Source organism: Carcharhinus amblyrhynchos, chromosome 16, assembly GCF_965287045.1.
Source record: "Carcharhinus amblyrhynchos chromosome 16, sCarAmb.v2.hapA, whole genome shotgun sequence".
In the NCBI taxonomy this organism is placed as follows: domain Eukaryota; kingdom Metazoa; phylum Chordata; class Chondrichthyes; order Carcharhiniformes; family Carcharhinidae; genus Carcharhinus; species Carcharhinus amblyrhynchos.
This window is the reverse complement of record NC_137339.1, coordinates 34,367,081-34,388,674: the sequence shown is the minus strand read 5'-3', so window position 1 is coordinate 34,388,674 and position 21,594 is coordinate 34,367,081. Positions and strand designations below refer to the sequence as shown.

General features: G+C 40.4%; 1 protein-coding gene across 2 annotated transcripts in view; it reads left to right on the top strand.

The window, feature by feature from the left end:
• Nucleotides 1–21,594, top strand: part of LOC145353948 (beta-1,4-galactosyltransferase 5-like) — a 92,609-nt gene that overhangs the window by 33,311 nt on the left and 37,704 nt on the right. The window contains exon 2 of one of the 2 annotated variants that reach the window (XM_080204968.1): nucleotides 19,764–19,898. In XM_080204968.1, the coding sequence (XP_080061094.1) occupies nucleotides 19,764–19,898 (135 nt within the window). The remainder of the gene's footprint in view (nucleotides 1–19,763; nucleotides 19,899–21,594) is intronic. The other variant, XM_080204969.1, reaches the window with a different exon arrangement.

Here is a 21,594-nt window from a genome sequence, read left to right as displayed (position 1 = left end):
GGTGGAGGAACCAGATTTGATCATAATTTTCAATGGGGAATTGATAAATGCTTGAATGGAAAATAATTTCGGGGAGAGCTCAGGGAAGTATGATGAATTGGATACCAGTAACTTCCTCAAAGCATCAGAACAAGCACGATGGATTGAATGGTGGCCTTCTGTGCTACAAGATGTAATGAAACAGAGAAAAATGGGTCATAGAAACCAAAATTTAAAGATACAAATGCAGCGCTGTGCCTTGTAAGTAAATTTCAGGATAATTAATTCTAATTGTTAGTGCATTAAGTAAACAGAACTGAAATATGTAAAGAGAGAAATCAAATAGTGGTTGAAAGACTAAGGGGAGGAAAGACATGACGGAGAAGAGGAGAGCGAATGGAATAAACTATTCAAGTAGCTTTTAAGTGTTTCTAAAACATGACAGAGGACAGCAGGAAGTGGAAAGTAACACCAAGATGGAAACTTTTATAATTTTGGACAGAGAAATCCTTTGGGAAAACCAACTGGTTTTTATTAAATGTCTTAATACCTATTTCATTTTATTGCCATTCCTCCTCACCCATCAGGTTGCACAAATAAATTGTGCAATGCCTGGTCATTTGGATAAATAGAATCTAAGATAAATAGGAGCAGCAGTAAGCCATTTGGCCCCACGGTCTGCTGTACCATTCAATAGGATGTGACTGATCTGGGTAGCATGGCACAGTGGTTAGCACTGCTGCCTCACACCACCAAGGAACTGGGTTCAATTCCCAGCTTGGGTCACTGTGCGGAGTCTGCGTATTGTTCCCGTGTCTGCGTGGGTCTCCTCTGGGTGTTCCGGTTTTCCCCCACGATACAAATGAGGTGCGTGTTAGGTGTATTGGCCACGGCAAATTGCCCCTTAGTGTGCCAGGATGCATAGGTTAAAAGGATAAGCAGGGTCAACATGTGGGATTGTTGTCAGTGCAGACATGGGTTGAATGGCCTCTTTCTGCAATATAGGGATTCTATGATTATGGCCTTAATGCTATTTCGCTTTGTCTCCTCCATAACCCTTGATTCTCTTGTTAATCAGAAATATATTGAGCTCAGCCTTGTAAATTTTCAATAACCCAGTCTCTTCTGATCTGTGGAAGAAATTTCCATCGACCATTGACCCTCTGCTGTACTTGCATGTTAACTTTCAATCCATTTAAGATGACAAATGGTATGTGGCCCTTATTACAAGGGGGCCAAGTATGGGGATAAAGATGCCTTGCTGCTATTATATGAACCTTTTGAGACCGCATCTGGAGTGTTGCATGCCCTCTGTGGCAAGTATATAATTTTCTTGGGTAAGGAGACCAAAACTGCACGCAAGAAAATTTCACCTGACTAATTCCTGGAATGAAGATCTTTCTGTGAGGAAAGATTAAATGGACTGCGTCTTTATTGGCACATAGAAGAATTTTAGAGTAATCTCATTCAAACATGCACAATTCTGACAGTGTTTAACATGATTGATGCAGGAAAGATGTTTTCCTGGATGGGGGCCTTGAATCAGGAAATCTAGTCTCAGAATTAGGAGCAGACCAATTAGGGCTGAGATGAGGAAGAATTTCATCATTCAGAGGGTGGAAGATGTTTTGGGTATGTCTTTGCCAGGGGGCATATGTTTAAGACTGAAATCAATAGATTTTTACATATTATCAAGTGATATAAGGATAATGCCAAAAAGGCATCTGGGTGAAGGAGTAAAGATAATGGGTGAAGTCTAGAGAAAATGTGTTTTCAAGTTTCAAGTAGCCTGGGTCAGTGGTGATAGAAGATGGAAGTGTGCAGTTGGAAATTATACAATGAATTAGCTTGGTTGGATTAATTGGAAGTGTAGTGAAGTCTTGGATGAAAAGTATGCTTAAATTTGAAAGGAATAGTCTAGAAGACAGCTGTGAGACCAGTTTCGTGTTATAGTGCAGAAAGATCGGCCATGATCCCATCAAATGGTGGAGTGGCCTGGAAGGACTGAATGGCCTCATTCTATTTCCTATGTTTTAAGAACATAGAAGCAGGGGTAGGCCATCTAGCCTGCCACGCCATTCAATAAGATCATGGCTGATCTGAAGTGGATCAGTTCCACTTTACCGCCTGCTCCCCGTAACCATTAATTCCCTGATCTATCAAACCTATCTACCTGTGACTTAAACATATTCAATGAGGTAGCCTCCACCACTTCAATGGGCAGAGAATTCCAGAGATTCACCACCCTCTAAGAGAAGAAGTTCCTCCTCAACTCTGTTCTAAACTGTCCCCCTCTTTTGAGGCTGTGCCCTCTAGTTCTGGTTTCCTTCCTTTTCAAAGAGAAGAAAGTCTTCCTCTGCTCAAATGTGAGACTGCTTATCTTGAAACTGTGTTCCAACTGTAGTCTCTACCACATCTTCAAACATCCACTCAGTTAAATCCCTTCAGATTCTTGTGTTTTAATGAGATCACCTCTCATTCTGCTAGACTCCAATGGGTATAGACCCAATCTGTTCAACCTTTTCTTATAAGACCACCCCTTGTCCCAGGAATCAGCTGAGTGAATTTTCTCTGCTTCCATTGCAAGTATATTCTTCTTTAAGTAAAGAGACCAAAACTCCAAGTTCTCTCTAGGTGTGAAGTCTTGAATGTTATAAAATGAGAGAGACATGTCCACTGTTAAACTCACCTCAGTTTTGAATGTAGTTATTCCTAATTTAGTCATTGTTCAGATTATTGTGTTACCAGTTAATGAATGCTTCAAATATTGGGATAGAGTTTCTGCTCATTTGCACACTACCTTCCGTCGGGATAAAGATACACAAGTCTGAGATCACGTACCAACCGACTTGAGTAGCTTCTTCCCTGCTGTCATCAGACCTTTGAATGGGCCTATCTTTATATTAAGTTGATCTTTCTCTACACCCCAGCTGTGACTGGAACACTATATATGCTGCACCCTCTCCTCCCCTATGTACCCAATGAATGATATGCCTTGTCTGTGTAGTATGCAAGAAACAATACTTTTCACTGTATCCCAATACATGTGACAAATCAAAAAGTTATTATCATTTCATGGCTTCTCCTTTTCTTGGGGCTGCCACAATATTGTTTGATCACACTTCTCCATCACCTCTGGTTAGTCATCCCCATTTCTCTTCCAATCCTACTAAGTTTGAATCTCTCACCAGCTCAACTTTCACCAAGGTTAGTCCACCTCTACCTTTGATTTACACCAGTTATGTTGGCATAATATTGTGCAGTGGTAATGAAAATCCATGTGAAACAACCCATATTGTTTCTTAATATTTAATCCAACAAAAATTACACCTCATAACATTAATCATCAAATAGTGTAAAAGTGAAGCATCGGTCTTGCAATTCTGAAATAGGAACATTCCAAACACAGGTGGGTGAAATTGAGATGGCATGCTAGTTTTTGCTGGTCACCATAGAAACCAAGCAATGGCATTTGTGTGTTTTTTTTTAAATTGATAGTAAAATAAGACAAAAGCAAACTGGCAGATGCAGCAAAATTTACCATATCCACATTTCTTTGCTTGGATCCATGAAGTAATGGATAAGATTTCCCACTATCCCAGTAAGTTGCTATTTACTCTACATTTGCGTTTTGCTCTGATCCACTGGTTTTTCAATTGTTTATTAGTTCAATTGTTTAATAAAAGTTATACCTGAATAGTTACAAGTTGAAACTCATAACACAAGCTGATTAAAATGTAGATGCTTAAACCAGTTGCTGCATGGGGAACAAATTTAGGGCTATAATTAGTTTGAAATAATTGAGTTGAGTAGATTTTGAAAATGTCTTTCCTTGCTGTTGAGGACGGTGTATTCTGTAGTGGATCTGAAGCATTATTGCAATTTAGCTTGTATGTTGCAAACCTGTCCAGTAAAAATAACCAAAGGAAATGCAAGCAAATGTCAAGTTTATGAGCAATTGATTCAGCTGGAAAAAAGTGTATTTGGCCATGGAATTGCTTGTCCCATTGAAGTGTGCCTTGTTACTGAAAAGGTTAGGAACCATTGGTACAGAGGACAAAATGTCAGAGTACCTAAGATTGAGGAAAATTTAAACATAGGAATTGTGCTTCCTGATATTTTTTGCAATCTTTTACAGCCCAGCCACAAAATAAATGCTCCTCTTGGGAAGCATTGATATTGTGATCAGAGAAAGCTCTTTGAATTGTGTTGTTGCCCTTGGACACGTGTGTGTGTGTGTGTGTGTGTGTGTGTGTGTGTTTAATTCACTCAGGTTACAAATGTGTATGAAGGTGGAGGAGTGGGCAATTTCTAAAATGCTTGTTTCAGGTGTTAAGTGCTTAAAGTAGGCTTAATTAAACTGGCAGAAGGTTACAAGTTTGAATACTCGAGGTGTTTTAAGTTTGTGGTTGTGCAAATGTTTTACTGGAAACTTGAGCTATGAAGCCTAAGCATGATGATTTCTGGCACTTTTGGCCAGTATTTCCTGGTTGCATCTGGCTTTACTGATTGGCTGATTCTAACCATGTGTCTGCTAGGTTGAACAGCATGGAGGTACTTGCCTTTTTGACTCTGGAATTTTCACAAACAGTAATACATAAGTAATATTTGTCTCCCTTGTCTCAGTTGCTAATCTGCAGACCACCCAACTTCCCTTCCTGGTCCCCGTGGAAGTTGATTGAAGAATTTTAAACACCAGCTTAATTACATGTGACTCCTCATATTTTTAAATGCCAAAAAAATTCCACTCCGAGATACTAATCACCCTCCCCTTCAAGTCTACAATCACCACTCTCTCTTTTTAAAACAAAAACCTTAATCTTTTAGTCCTTGCAAACTGCCACCCAATTTCTAACTTCCCTTTCTTCTAAAATCCACAATTGGTTTGTATTCTGACAATGAGGTTTCTGCCATGTTATCAAAACGACCCTCGGCAGTCACTTGACATCTTCTGACACTGTTGACCATAGTGAAGTAACTCTCCTTGATCATTGTAACACGGAGGCTTTGACATGGTTGAGCATACTATCTCCCCCATTGCCCAACTCTGTGGGATTGCTGTCACTTAGTTTTACTCTTAATTATCCTTTAGGAACTTGAGAATTGCCTGCTGCAGGATTACCTCTGTTGTTTCCCAACAGTCTATCCTCTCTTTCTCATCTATGTGCTGCCAATCAGCAGTCTGATCCAAAAACCCATCGGGTTCCTCATGTATGCCTGATGATAATGCTCCTGTAAACTGTCTTGGGCTAGTTTAGCTGTAGAATCCCTTCAGTGCAGGAGGAGGCCATTTGGCCCATTGAGTCTGCACTGATCACAATTCGACCCAGGCTCTATCCTGCTAGTCCCCCTGACGCTAAGGGGCAATTTAGCACAGCCAATCAACCTAACCTGCACATCTTTGGGTGCTGGGAGGAAGCCAAGTTTAAGACTCTACATAAATGCAGGTGTATGTTCATTTTGTACTTAACGCTGCACCCAAAATTAAAAACATTTTATCTTGTAATGTAAAAATGTATTTCATTATATAGCCTCTTTGGTGTCATCTTTTGTGGCTTGAGACCAGCATTTGTATTGGCAGTAGTAAAAAATGAGAAGACAAATTGCTTTGAGTCAACTTATTTGAGTCTTTGGTTGGAAATGTCAGATAATTGTAATGTGATGTGGAAAAAGCATGCCACAATTTTGCTTTAATGGAAAGGTATTGTTGAGGTAGAAGTTGGTCAGTTTGTTCTGCATTAGAAAAGTTTAATATTGAAAAGTTGTGTTTCATAGTGTTAATTAAATAATGCAGGACTGATTTTTGCATATTAAACATTGTTTTAAATGTGCTTGGAGTGCTCCTTACCTTTTTTTGTTATTCAGTGCTTCAGAGAAACCTGTTCATATCTTTTATTTTGCTTCCTCTTAGCTGGTGAGAGCAATCATTTTCATAAAGCTGCTACTGATTTCATAATAAAGCATAATTACTTGCGTTTCTCTCGATCTTGTTTTATCTCCATTACAATTACATGCAGGAGAAAATTTGACAAGTTGCTGCTCATTTCTGAACTATTAATAACAAGCCTTCATTAAATTTGGAAAAGGTATAAATTGTAGTTTGTAGTCGGTCTGATTTTTTTTAAATGTTACTATTGGAGAAGTGAAGTGTTGCACATATTTGTAATGGGGGAAATGTAATTTACTCTTCTGATGAGCTGAGATGGGCAAAGCAGCTTCCTTCATTTGTGTTGTGATCTTGTTAAGATGATTAGTTTCCTTGTATCGCTGAAAGTCACACCCAATTTATGGCCATTGGCATTTTGTAAACAGAATAATTTTTTCCTGTATAGCAGTGATGCAATATCTTATTTGTGAAGCTGAAATACTTGAATTACAAAGTCAACTCATGTTGGGAGCAGTCAGTAAATGGTGTTAGTTTTTAACCATGTTTAACTTGTTTAACTTTTAAACTTGTAAACATTTTAACTGGTTTAAGCACACTTAGTTGGTGATCTAGTCAGTCAGGATCAACTGCAATCAATATGGTGGATATGTCACGTTTAATCAGCAAATACAACAAATTAATTGTCACTGTTGTGTGTTTTGGTGGTACAAGTCACGACTACTGATCCAGATTGGGCAGGGCAGCTATTGTGCGTAACTGATTACTTGTGGCCCCAGAATGTTGACAGGACTTAAAGGTGCAGGATTTCAGGAATAGGATGGTAGTGGGCCTAGGTAAGATGCTCTTTGAAAGTCAGTGTAAACCCAATGGGTTGAATGGCTTCCTTCTGCACTCTAAGGGTGCTATAGCTCTATGATCATGAGGGAACAGAATTGGATGAATTAAGGAGGGTGATGTCAAGGCCTGGTTTCTCAAGAACAAAGTGTGTAAAGGCTCTAGAAGCACTCAGATATTGGATAATATCAGGTTCTTTTGTCTAAACCATGGGGTCAAAGCCCACCCTTGCATTATCCAGCGTCTGAGTGCTTCTAGAGTTTTATGTCTTCTGTTCTTGAGAAGCCAGGCTTTTACATCACCCTCCTTTTGGGTTTGAACTGACCTTTCAAAGAGCATTTTACCCAGGCCCACTAACACTATGCCTGTAATCCTGCACATTTGCCATGGTTAATCCACCTAATCTGCACATCTTTGGATTGTGGGAGAAAACCAGAACACTTCAAGATTCCACGACGACTTTGCAACGTTCCATCTGTGTCCTTCAGATTAACTTTCACAACCTTTTTGCGTTTGCATGTTAACACTTATTTATGCTGAAACCTTGTTAATCTGTTATCATTCTAATTCACTCTCCAGAATACTGAGTATAAAGTGATTTCACTCTCTTCCCCAGAGACCAATGGAGACAGGGTTATGGAATATTTTTCAGGCTGAATTGGGTAGATCCTTGACTAAGAAGGGAATTGAAGGGTAAGGGGCAGGGAGGAAAGTGGTGCGAAGGCCACAATTGGATCAGTCATGATCTTATTGAAATGCAGAACAGGCTTGAGCAGCTGAACCACCTGCTGCTGATCCATATGTTTGGATGGTCATATCAAGCTTTTAAACAGTATCAAGCATTATGAATGGAGAACTGCATTTTTTTTTGCTGCTGACCACAAAATGTGGGTTACAGATTTGCTATAGATAACTGATGCTAACTTTACAATTGCTGGTACTGTCAGTGATGTCAGCGCTAGAATTTTTAAAATTGTAGATCACAGCTTTTTAAGTGGCCAATGACATTATAAATTTATGGCATTGTGAAGACTCATGTTTAAATCTGATCATCTGTCATTTGTTACAATATTTGATTTTTGCTAATTCCTTCCCCAAGAAAGAGATCCTACTCACACATTGAATAAAATTCTTTCATTTATACAGGTTCTTGTTTCAAACGCTTCACACAGTTACTTATTTCGACATGCATTGTTTTCTGTCCAAGGCAAATGTGGCAGTGTTACAAATGAGTCTGCACTAGCAGTGTACTTGTTTAGAGCTGCCACTTGTGTAATTTCTCCAGCACTTTTATGCTCAATATCAAGTTAAATAATGGCAATGGCATAACCCTGGCACAAGATACTAACACCAATTATGTGCACTAGAAACTGTCATCTCTGATGTTGCCACCTTTTTATTTCTCCATTCTTATGGACTGAATATTACTCCAATGAGATGGGTTAAATTGTAAATTAATGTATGTAATACAGGAATTAATGCAACAGGTTCAGTAAGTTTTTTTTATCACTACTTGTTTCATAATCATGGCTTTTCCCCATGATGGGACTGAAATCACTTAAATATGAGCAGTTTCTTAATGGCTTAAAATAATCACTTTCAGTAGTCAAGACGTTCATTTACTCTGACTACTTTGTTAGTGATTAACAAAAGCTTGTTTTTTTGATCTTTTGCTCTGTGTGCTGTGGATTGGCTTCCTAAGTTGCCAACGGAAGTTATCAAATTCAATGCAGGACTTCCCCTGTTCACTCAAGCCACACAATGTCAACACTCACTGAGTGTAGCAGATTAAACTGTGCATTGAAATCTGTGCCAGAGATTGTCTGGTACCTGTGCAGTCAAATCCTTAATGAGGAATCGACACTTGTTCAGCAATATTGGAGACAAAGGTGACAGGGAAGACCAAGACGTGACACCGTGTTTAGCACTGCTGCCTCTGTGCCAGGGACCCAGGTTTGATTCCTGGCTTGGGTCACTGTGTGGAGTTCGCACGTTCTCACCACGTCTGTGTAGTTTTTCTCCGGGTAGTCTGGTTTCTTTCCAGTCTGAAAGTGTGCTGGTTGGGTGCATTGACCCGAACAAGCATCAGCGTGGTGACTAAGGGAATTTAACACCGCAATGAAGTTATTGTTAATGTTAGCCTTACTTGTGACTAATAAATAAGATTTATCTTCGGTGGTGGATTTGCACTATAAAACAAATAGGGAATATTGTACAGTGTGGAACATAATTGCAAAATTTCCTTCCCATCTGTACCTCTATTTGCAAATTTTCATCAGTGTTTTTCCCCATATCAGGAAGTGACAGGACTTCATTAAAAAAAATTGAATGGACTGTAAGCAGTTATGAAAGGCCCTTTCCCAACACGCCAGGCGTCCTTTTACTTTTTAGCAAACAGTACCAATGACAATTTAGTTTGCAGGTACTAGACTGAATGGTGAGAGTTAAATTGAGCTATTTAATACTTGCCATGTGATATTATCAGTTAACATGCAGTCGATGAATTGCTTCGCATCTCAAATTCTGCTTCAGAAATTTTTGAAATGTTTTTGAATACCATGCTGGGTAACAGGCAATGGAGGATACCAGAGCTTTCCTTAGTTCAGAGTTCCACATCGTATTCCATACAGTATAAATGTGGCAAAATTGCATGCACAAGATCACTCACTATATTCTGAATTGAAGGAAAGAAAGCACGTGATTTGGATTTTAGCTGGAAAATCTTATGGAAATGTACCAGATTAATAAAACTGTTTTCATTACTGTACAGACTGGGCAAGTACATTGTAAAAGCTGCCACATGACACATTTCAATAGGTTTACATTTCACGAAATGGATTGCATTTTGAAAAGGATTTTTTTAATTGCGGGGAAGGGGTTTGGAAATGATAAAATTGTAGGGGCAAACAGAGTCACTGTCAAATTGGTATCATTATATTTCACATTTTTGAAATTAATGCTTGCATCAAAAGTTTTAGCTTGCCTATGATGTGCTTTGAACTGTCCTTCAACTCCACATGAAATTTATTAGTGTTTAAGTGTGGCAGTATTCATGGTATGAACTGTAACTTGTGAACAAAGTCACAAGGCCAATCTCTTTGTAGAATATAAGCCATGTTCAGCATTGTTTGATGTGTTTGGTTCACACTTTTTAAGAATTTCAAAGTCAGTCATTTTCGTACTGACTCATGATGTACGTTTTTTTTATTTTGGAGACTTGGAGATCTAATGCTAAGGTCAAATTTTCTTGGTTTAAGTGCTAAGTTCTTTACAGCCCCTTACCAATGTGCCTAATAAAAGTTTGCTTATTTACTAACTTTTTTTGTTAGCAGGCATTCTGACCATATTAAATCAAACACTGGCACTAATGCAAGAGCGTAGTGCTGCAGATTCTGGAAACTTTGAAAATGATGCTGGAAATGATCAGGTCTGACTCATCTGTGAGATGATGAACAAAGTTGACATTTTAGGTCAATGACCCTCTGTCAATTGTGATGAGAGGCACTGACCTGAAATATCAGAACTAACAACAAGTCATCAACCTGAAACGTTACTTCTGTTTCTCCCCACACAGATAAACCAGACCTGCTGAGTATTTGAGCAGTTTCTGTTTTCAAACATAAATATTGTTTACTTATATAGCAAAGTGGATATCAATGATTACATTCATTAAGTTTCAGTGCAAAAGGCTGCAACAGTAAATGTAATTTGTTACAATAAATTATGCCCATTAAAATTATACTCAATTTTAATTGTACTTGCATATATAATTGCTTCGTTAACAATCCTGGATTGATTAGTGTTTCTTAAACTTAATGCAGTTTTGTTTTTTACTTGCCATGCTTGGACTTTTTCGTGCTTTGTTAAATACCTTTGCAGCATTTTCAAATATTGGATATTTTTGGAGCATATTGATGTGATTTGCAAATACTACAAATGACCAAACACTGGGCTCAGAACTTTCCATTGAAGTGCCAGTTCACAATGTTAGTGTGCAATAAAATGTGTTGGTCTGAAGTTAGAAGCTAGTGAATGCAGCCAGCGTTGGTGTCTGGTGGTGTTTACCTATATGTTAAGATATTTCTTGTCACTAGTGAGTCCAGCCACCATTGGTGTCTGGTGGTGATTAAATCTTTAATGATATTTCCTGTTGTACATTTTGAATAATGAGGTCACAAATATGAGCATTCTTATTGGATTAGGTTATGGCACATTCCACTTCAACTTCTCCTGTGTTTGAGTGAGTGACCTTAATCTCCCAGTTGAGCTGGATAGGTAGGGTAGATTGCCAGTTGCTACATTCAATGTTCTTGGCCTGGGCAGGAGTCACAAGAGGTCAGTTATACCTCTGGTGCCCCAGGGTTACAGAAGGGAGGAAAAGTTGCCGTGGGAATCTGGAATAACATAAGGGTGTGGATTTTACAAAGGGGAGTGGTTCTGCTGGTATTTGCTATCATTATTACACCTCAAACTTCCTGCAACTCCCAGGATATAATGCACCTGCAGATTAGCACGGAAGTTGCAGTTTGTCACCCAGTGCTCCATCAGAGGCTGTGCTTGGACCCCTCCCACCACAAGCCTGAAAGCATTGAGGTTAGTGAGAATCTCTCCTTGTCCATGTTCGCATCACTTTTAGAAACCCTTAAAATGTTGCCCATTTTTCAGTTGGGCGTAACTGGGTCTTTAAAGGTGACGTAAGTACACTTATAAAAAAGATTAGGTGTTGTGGGCAAGACATGCACTTATTGCCTATCCCTAATTGCCGTGGAGAAAGTGGGGATGAACTGCAGCCCGTATGATGCAAGTACACTCTTAGTACTGATAGCAAGGGAGTTATAGATTTTTGAATCTGTGACAATGAAGGGATGTGTGATAGTTCCACGTGGCTAGGTGAGTGGCATGGAGCGGAACCTACATCGTGTGTGTTGTGTTCACATGCATCGTATCCTTTCTTAGCGGTAGGATTTGTGGAGTTGGATGGCTTTGGCAGGTTGCTATAGTGCATCTTGTAGATGAGGAATATTATTGTCTGTGCACCAGTAGTAGAGGAAGTAAATATTTATGGATAGTTTTGGCCAAATGAGTTTTTTTTTGGATGGTGACAAGATTCGACTGTTAGAGCTGCAAATTGAATGTATTCCATCATGCTATCAACTTGTTTTATGTCGATGGTGAATAGACTTTAGGTGGAAGTGGTCAGAAAGTAGCCACAGAATTTCCTAGCTTCTGACTTACCTTTTATAGGAACAGTATTTGTGTGACTGGTCTTGTTCAGTTTCTGGTCAGTTTGCAACCCCAGAATGCTGTTGGTGAGGGATTCAGCAGTGGTAATGCTATTGAAAGTCAAAGAGAGAGATGCTGCAAATGTTCTTTACCACTTAAAATCCCAAGTCTGGATGTTGTCCAAATCTTACTGCATACAGGCACTAACTGCTTCAGTACTTAAAGTGGTGCTAATGGTACTTGTTCAAAAGTTCAAATTTACAATCCTCTGAATATTCCCACGTCTGCCCTTTCTGTTGAAGGCAATATCACTTGAAGCAATTGAAGATATTTGGGTCTAGGACACTTTCCTTGGGACCTGCTGTAGTGATATACCCGGGGATTAAGGTTTCCAACAGCCTCTTTTGTGCTAGATATAATTCCGAGGGCTTTCTCGTGATCTCTGCTGATGTTACTACTTGACAAACTAGGTGGTACCTGGCTTGATAAATCCTAACTTGTACAAAACCATGAAGGGTAGTTATTGAACACAGTCTCAGTAATCTATTAGTATACTTTTAACAAAGGAATAAAACATTTATTAAACCAAAACAAAACATATCACACGTGACAAAAATGCAGGCAATTTCAATACAAATACCAATAAATGTGTCAAATTGCACTACTTCCTCTCCCCAACTACAAGGGGCAGTTTGTTCAGTGGGCTAGATGACTGGCTCATGATGTAGAGTAACACAAACAGTGGGTTCAATTCCCATATCTGCCAAGGGTTATCCATGAAGGCCCTGCCTTCTCAACTTGCTCCCTTGTCTGAGGTGTGGTAACCACTAGTAAATAACTACTTGTCAGGGAAGGGAAGAACAGCTGATGTTCCCTTGGACTATGATAGCTTTTTTCATCTGTACAGACATATACAAATTTGTAAAGATAACACAATTTACAAATCTTTATTCTCGTCTAAGTTAATAGACAGATAATGGTTAGACATGCCATACCCCCAACCCAGATGACAGATTCTATGGTCTTCTCATTTTCCCTTGGAGTTGTTACACCATGAGCCAATGAGTCTCACTGCTACACTGACAATGCCACATGAGGGTTTCCAATCTTGGTGTGCAAAGAACATGCCTTGCAATTCCCTCCCAAGTGACATATATTCAGTTGAATGTTTTCAGCAAGGATCCAGCTCCAGGTTTTCAACCTCTTCTTCTGATATTCCCTTCCCCAGGAACCCAGTATGAATATGGGGCTTCATTTTTATGCACACTCAATTTTTTGGCCATGCCAAACAGAACCCCTTTGCTCCAACCCATGTTAAGTAGTCTTCAACTTTTGGCTGCCTGCTCTGATCTTCTGACTTAATTTGAGCCTGCTTGACTTTAATCTGCTCCCTGCAGCTCTTTCTCTAAGTTGGTGTCCTTTTCTCTAATCCTTACATTTAACTTCAGTCAGCGGGCGTTTTTTCAGTTTCCTGTCCCTTAACTAGTCTTATTGGGACCTCTTTCTGTCCCACTCCCTGGTTTTAGACCTGCATAATGTGACCTGCTCTCCATATCATAGTCCTTTTGAAAATCTTCAGAATGGCATTCCTCTTCTAAGTCATCTGACTTTTTTGCACTGTTTCACTTTCTTCTTTGTTTCACTTCTACACTGGTGCAAAGCTGACTTCCTGATCTGAATATATGGAAAGCAGTGAACTCAGTGTATCCCAACCTAGAAACCTAAAACACCAGCCACTCTCTAGCAAGAACACAGCCCAAAGATTGTAAAGAATGAACTACAGTTTTGCACTCCTTCCACACTAGTGCATGTGCAGAAACCCCCAAGGCCTGCTGGGAACTGGGCTTATTAGCCTCCAAATTCTGATCTTTTGATTTTCCTTGCGTTTCATTGAAGTGATTTTGATCAAGTTTCTGGATGCCATATCAAGGGCAATCTCTTCACCTCAATGGTTCAACACTTTTTGGATCAAGGCTGTAATGAAATCTGAAGCTGGGAGGCCTGGGTGCCTGTCAGCACTTTCTTGCTGAGTAAGTGCCATTTGATTGCACTGTTGATGGTACCTTTCTTCACTGTCTTGTGATTTGAGAGTGAACTGATGTGGGGGAGTGGGGATAATTAACTGGATTTGTCTTTTTGGGCAGGGTGTACCTGGGCAATTTTCCAGTGTTGAGTAGCTATTAGTCTTGTAGCTGTACCAGAACAGTGCAGCTAAGGGCATGATCAAGGTTAAAAGTTTGTTTTAGTCTCAAGTAAGGCTTACATTAACGCTGTGATGAAGCTACTGTGAAATTTGCCTAGTCGCCACACTCCCTCACCTGTTCAGGTCAATGCTGCAAACCAGCACATCTTTCAGACTGTGGGAGGAAACCCACGCAGACAGTGAGAGCCTGCAAACTCCACACAGTGACACAAGCTGCGAATCGAACCCAGGTTCCTGGTGCCATGAGGCAACAGTGCTAACCACTGTGCAATTGAGCTGTTAGTCCTGCAGCATGAGTCTTGCTGCAGCTGGGATGTGGTCAGGGCCCATAACCTTTGCTAAATCCGGTGTCTTCAACCTTTCTCCATATATTATTGGAACTAATCAAACTATTGCTATACAACCTGAAATCAAATTATATTTGCGGACTGTTGTTATCTGTCATCATTATGATCAATTAGATTTTTAAACTGTTTTTTAATGTTGCAGCTTCTGCCTTCACCCAGTTTGTATGTCCCCAATCTTTGATTTGCTCTTTGCAAAAATAAAATTGTAATTTTATTATCGTGCCTTCCCTTTTCCTGGTTGGGTGTGTGAAAATTCTTCATTATAACTGGCTGCTTGGACAGCTTGATGATATCGCTGCTGTTCCATGAATGTACAGTTTAAAAAAAGACACTGCAATCTTTGCAGTATGAGGAAGTTAAAAGTTTTCACCAACATCACTAAACATATGAGGGCAAGTGTTCTTGTATGCCACTGACTGCAAATTCCTCTGACCGCAGGAGAATGTAATGCCAATGCTGAAACAAAGCTGATATATGCACAGTTAAAGTTAACATTGAAATGCAGTATACTGGAGAGATGAGATGAAAACATTGAAACCTGGGGCAACATAGTATAAAGGATAGACTCGGTAGGTGACAAGTACCCAGTGATGGATAATATCCAGATGGTGAAAGAATCCGATGTGCAAAGAGATCACTGCTGCTTGCTAGTACAAAGAACAAGTGTCTTGTGAGCTTTGTTTTTCTTTGGCATTCTCTCTGGGTTGAGATGGATTTGCTTCTGTTGTGTGGGGGTGTGGCGGTGGTGCTGAATGGTCCAATCCTGGAGCCATAGTCTATTGCAGGTGGTATTTGATGAGGTGAGTGGGTGAGACGCTCCTGATTTCTGTGCTGTCTTTCCACTGTGCACACTTGGCCTCTAAATACTCCACCTGGTGATACTTGGCCGTTGGTGCCTTTTGCGAATACTTCTCCAGTTAAATTTTACTTATTGGCCACAAATAAGGCTTACCTTAACACTGCAATGAAGTTGCAGTGAAATTCCCCAAGGCGCCACAGTCCAGCACCTGGTCAGGTCAATGCACCTAACCAGCACATCTTTCAGAATGTGGGAGTAATCTGGAGCACAAGGGGAGAACATGTAAACTCTGCACAGACAGTGACCCAAGTTGGGAATTGAACCCAGGTCCCTGACGCTGTGAAGCAAGTGCTGCCCCAGTTTGTGTTTTTTTAGGGCAAACGTTCCCATGTGTCAGTGGGGATATTGCGCACACTTAAGGAGGCTTTCAGTGTCCTTTTTATGGTGCATCTGCTCTCGTAATGAGCACTTGTTTAGGGAGTCTTGTATTGGGCGTGTGGACAATGTGGCCCACTCATTGCAGCTAGTCAAAGATGCCTGGTGCCTTGATACTGAGAGTATTAACCTGGGAGAGAATGCCCACATTGGTAGGGCAAATGTACCAATGTGTTGTAGGATTTTGCAGAGGCAGTGTTGGTGTTATATATCCAGGGATTTAATGTGTCTTTTGTACATTGCCTGTCTTCTGCATACAGCGGGGGCGGTGGGGATCATGGCTGCTCATGACTGCAGGGTGTCAGATTTCCCAACATGGTCTCTTTCTTCCAGTTCACAGAAGATGTGTTTTAGTATTTCAATGGGGATTCCATCTACACAAGAGGCCTTGTTTTTCAGCTGTCAGATGGCTTTTACGATCTCGCAGTGAGCTAGATTGTGTGGAGATGGTGGCAGGGAACGTGTGTAGGTCTGTACCTTGGTTGGGGATGTCCTCTAAGTATTCCCTTCACTGGACATTGGCTACCTCTTTGATGTTAAGCATGCCTCCATTTTTGGCTCTCAACGAGGTGGGCCCTTGGGTACTCAGGCCATAACTGATTTTAATTGTGCTGAAAAAGCTATACTTGTCATGGATATTGGCAAGTTGGTTTCCACCTACTATTGATTATTTAGGCCACAAGTTATTTGTTGCACCTTGGCCTTCAGCTGCTGTAGGTTTGTGTCCTCCTGCTCAAGTTTTGGTGGAGATGTCAGTTGAGAAAAGCTATGTGTTTGTGGTCAAAAATGATGCTGAATTTCCTGATGTGCCCACCGATCCAGTCTTGATTCCTGGTTGGGATACTGAACGTCTCCATGCAGGTGCTGATTATGGTGGCTTTTAGGGTGGACCAGCTGTTGTGGACACTATGGCTTGGCAGTGGCTGCCAGGTTAGTTGCGAGGTGTTGGTTTAGTCGATCTTGCTTCTCAGTCTTTTGAATCCAGTGATTTAATGCTCCTGTTTTTTTTTTCTGCCTCTGCCAGTTTGTGGTCATGTTGGTGGAGTTGGGAGAATGAGTTAGAGTTATTGGTTCGGCCATCATTAGCTCCAGTCATGGTGCGGGTGAGATAGACTTCCTGGCATTCCTTCCCTTGGATAATGGCATACGTCTATTAGGTGTCCATTTGGAATGGCAGTGTTGCCATAATATCTTGTACTTGCTCCTCTGACTGAACATTACGACAAGATTATTTTCCAGGCACTTTCCCAGAAGGAAGCCTGTGCATGGATTCTTGTAACGTAACGTAACGTGGGATGGCTGATGCACTCCAACTGCCACGCTTTCCCAACAAAGAAAGGTCTTGGTCCAAAAGCAGAGAGATCGGAGATGACTGGAGACCCGGCTCTGTTGTAGGACAGGAACTCTCACAACTGCTAATCATGGCAGGCAGCTGGCTTTGCCTCAGGAGCAGAGGCCAGCCTGGTGAGCTGCTGTTCTTGTTTGCTCTCTGATATCGGAAACTGACTGCTTCAAGGCAATGTTCTTTGCAAGAATGCTGTTCCCAGGCTGTGAACTAAGATATGGACTGCTAATTTTTTTTCATTCGTTGTGCATTATGTGGACTTGTGCTTAATTATTTGTTCCAATGGGTAAACATGTCCTTACTTGTGCATACCTGAGACTGAGTACTGAATGTTTTGGTTTAAAATGGAGAGAATATGAGCAGCTCCAGTACATGGCCCTTGGATACGAAAGAGAATTAATTCAGGCAGGTTTTTAAATGTTTGCCAGGTTTGAAATATCTGCTACGTTCTTTTTCCCTGTTGAAGATTAGCTGGATTATAGGATGTTATCTTCTGGGATGTTTTGCTGTTGAATCTTTGATTTAACCAATAAAGGCCCATGCTAAAAATTGGCTTAGTGAAATCTTTAAACTAAAATGTATAAACAGTTGATTTAAACACCAGTCTGAGTGAAACAGCTAACAAATTCTCTTTGCCCCCCTCCCAATATTTCCTTTTGTTACTCAACACTTCTTGCTGGCACCCCTTGAGACGCAACATATGTATGTAGCCACAGTTACGAAGTGTGGCTCTTTTTATCTTGACGTGTCGTTAGCAATCTCCTAAGGCTATGCTTTGCTCTTGGAGATTGACCTAGAATTGATCATCTTCACCTAAGGCGCTGTATTATTAGTATGGTTGAGATTTGCCACCATGCTAACTATCACAGGATCATCTCATGTTTCCTTTTGAGGGTCATTGAGTTCTTTCGGTCTATTGTACACTCTACGCAATCTCCCTTTTTTGAAATTTTGCTTTTGAATTTACTTCCTCCATTTTCTGGTGATTTGTTCCAGATGGTAACTGTGTTTGTAGCCAGAAAAAAATCAAGTTTTCTCTCCTGGATATTTTGCCAATTGTTCTACATCTGTCTCTTCTGATTACCAATACTGCTATTGGAAACATTTTCTCCAAATCTACTCTGCCAAAGCCCTTCAAATCTTCCTTCAATCTTCTCTTTCAGGAATAAAAGTTTGTGTCTCCACATAACTGAATTCCTCAATCTTTGGTGACATTCTGACAAAGTAGCCCTCTGTCCTTCCTAAATTTTGGAGCTTAGAATCAGATGCAGTACTCCAGCTGAGGCCTAAAGTGATTTGTAAAGATTTGCCTTTTGATTTGCTTTTGGTTCATTTTGTTTCATGCACGTTCATTACTCATTAGCTGAGGGAGCAGTTTCTGTTTATAGATTGGTCCTACATTCCCCAATTCAGAATGTTGTCAGCTAAAGATATAAGAACATAAGAACATAAGAAATAGGAGCAGGAGTAGGCCATCTAGCCCTTCGAGCCTGCCCCACCATTCAATAAGATCATGGCTGATCTGTCGTGGCTCGGTTCCACTTTCCGGCCCTCTCCCCATAACCCTTAATCCCCTCTCTTATCAAAAACCCATCAACCCGCTTCTTGAAAATATTTAGCGAGGCAGCCTCCGCCACTTCAATGGGTAGAGAATTCCAGAGATTCACCACCCTTTGAGTGAAGAAGTTCCTCCTCAACTCCGTTCTAAAACGCCCCCCCTTTATCTTGAGGCTGTGCCCCCTAGTCCTACTGTCTTTTTTCAGTGGGAAGAGTCTCTCCACCTCTATCCATCCCATTCATCATCTTATACGTCTCAATGAGATCTCCCCTCATTCTTCTAAACTCCAACGAGTACAAGCCTAGTTTATTCAGCCTCTCCTCATAGTTCAACCCCCTCAACTCCGTATCAGCCTAGTAAACCTCCTCTGCACTCCCTCCAAGGCCAAAATATCTTTGCGCAGGTGCGGCGCCCAAAACTGCACACAGTACTCCAGCTGCGGCCTCACCAATGCCCTATACAGCTGCAGCAAGACCTCCCTACTTTTATATAAATGCCCTATCTCAAAAGAGAAATGAGAGAAACTCAACTGCTGAGCTGCTTACTGATCCCCAAAACAATGATGCAAGTGAATGCTTGCTGCCCCAAAATTCCTTCATTTTTAAGGCAGTTAGGCAAATGTGTGGGTGCCTTCCCTGAGACTGGAGCTACACTTTACTGATATGTTGAGGCTCATAGTGGCATCAGATTTATTTGAGAGAGGATTAATGGCATGCCCCAGGTATTGATAGAGAACAAGAGTTTCTTGATGTCTGTTATGAACCCTTCCAATGCCCTTTGTTTCCTTGACTCTTTAAGGATTGGAGCTTTTTTTTTCCACTCCCTTTTGAGTTGTGTTTACCTCTTGCTGGGTGTCTGTTGCTCTATGACTGCTGTTAGAATAGCTATAGATTCCTTTCCCCATAACCCTCGTTTAGTTTGGCAGAGATCAGGAATGTAATGCACAGAGTCTGAAACTTGAGCATGCACCCTGTTAGTCTGCACCTGTTTTTGAATTTGTATTATTGGACTTGAGTTATGTTTTTGATTTTAATGAGGTATTTGATTTATTTCTAAATTCAGCTGTTGCTCTTTACCTTAATTAAAACTGCAATTCCCAGTTATGCAATTTTGCTGAACTGTATTTAATTGTGCACTTTGTTTTCTTTTCCAGTAAACACGTATCTATTTATGATGCAAGCCCAAGGCATCATGATCAGAGAGAGTGTGAAAACAATGGGATCCCAAATGTATGAGCAGGTGGTTCGTGGCACTTATGCCAAGATGAACAGCAGCCTTAATGGTACAGGTATTTATGCAGTAGCCACGGTAACAAACTAAAATGGAGAAATATATTCTACTTGTGCAGGATAACTGATTTCTGTTGAACATCTATAGATATTGTACACCTGAAAAAGATGATAATTTCTTCACAAATAGCTGTTTGGTTACAGAATTTGAGTATTGTTTGGGGGGAAAAATGATGCATCGAAGCTTTCATCTTGCACTCATCAAGTCATTTGCAAGGACACCAAATATAAAGGGAACAGTAATTATACTTCATGAGAAGAGTGCTAATTGGTACGTGGACACTAGCAGAGGCATTGCAAACACGTTTGATATTAGTAGTAAATGTTCTGATGAGTGCAGACAAAGTTTGTCTTTTTTTCAGTGAAAATAAAATTCCTTTAGTAGAATTATTTTCCATATTAAATACTATTCATCAATGATTTTGTAATCTAATTTATTCATTTTGAAGTATTTCCATTTGCTTTAGTTGGTAGCACTTTTGCCTTTATTTATTAAAGTTGAGATTTAAAGTCAATTCACTCACATGAGCACCTAATCTGGATGACACTTCAGTGTGATACTGGCAGTGTTCTGCATTGGCGCCAGCTTTTGGCTGATGTTAAAACCAAAGTTGTGTCTGTTCATGCTGACATAGATCTCCTGGCACTATTTGAAGAAGAGCTGGGACATTGCCATGCCCTGGCAAGCAGTGTACACCATCTACTTGTCAGCAACCTGATATGAAATCTTGCTATGTGCAAATGGCTATTGTTTTATTCCCCTAGATAAGTAACTGCACATCAAAAGGTAAAGTTCTTTGGGAATTTTGAAAGATGTGGTCAGGTGTAAATAAACACAAGGTCATTTTTCATCCTTTGTAGAGGAGTTGAATACATTTGTGTAATCTGCTAAAGGCACAAAGGTCACGTGCAGCAGCTTGAGAAGTACTGAAAGGTGGCAGACCATATAGTGCATTTTGAATGCAAAATGTAGCACTTCATATCACGTTATTTCCCCTGAGTATTTTGGTTTTTGTCACCCATGCAATTTACTGAGATGCAGGAATAAAACAGAATAACAAGGGGGATTATTCCCTAACGTTTCTTTCCAAATCCCTCAGGCGATCAAAAACAATTCAGGGGATCACATGGATCAAGTGTTATCTATAAAGGCACTTGGCCTCCAAATAATGTGATCCCGGCCTCAGTCAAGAACTGGTACTATTATCTCTTGAAGAATTGGCACCCAGTACACCTGAAGATCACTATTCTCTGGGAAATGTTTGAGATGGAGAGGAGGATAATCTTTTGTTCTGCCTGCTCAGTGTGTGGAATTCTCTTCCTTAGAAAACAGTGGAGGCTAGGTCATTGAATTTATTCAAGGCAGAGTTACATTCTTGTTTGATAAGGGGGTCCAAAGTTACGTGCAGTTGGGGGGGTGGAGTGGGCAGATAAAGTGGAGTGAAGACCACAACCAGATCAGCCATGATCTTAATGGATGGTGAAGGAGGCTCAAAGGCCTAAATAGCCTACTCCTACTCCCAGGTCCTATGTCATCTGTCCTATGAAAAGAATAACTGCCTAGCATGAAGTCTGTAGGCCAATGGATTCATTACCTAAATCTAGTAAATTTTTCAGTGCATTGTTTTCCAATCTAATGTGAATGCATTCCTTCCCCATGGAAAATTTTAAACTGGATCAGAAGGTTGATGTGTT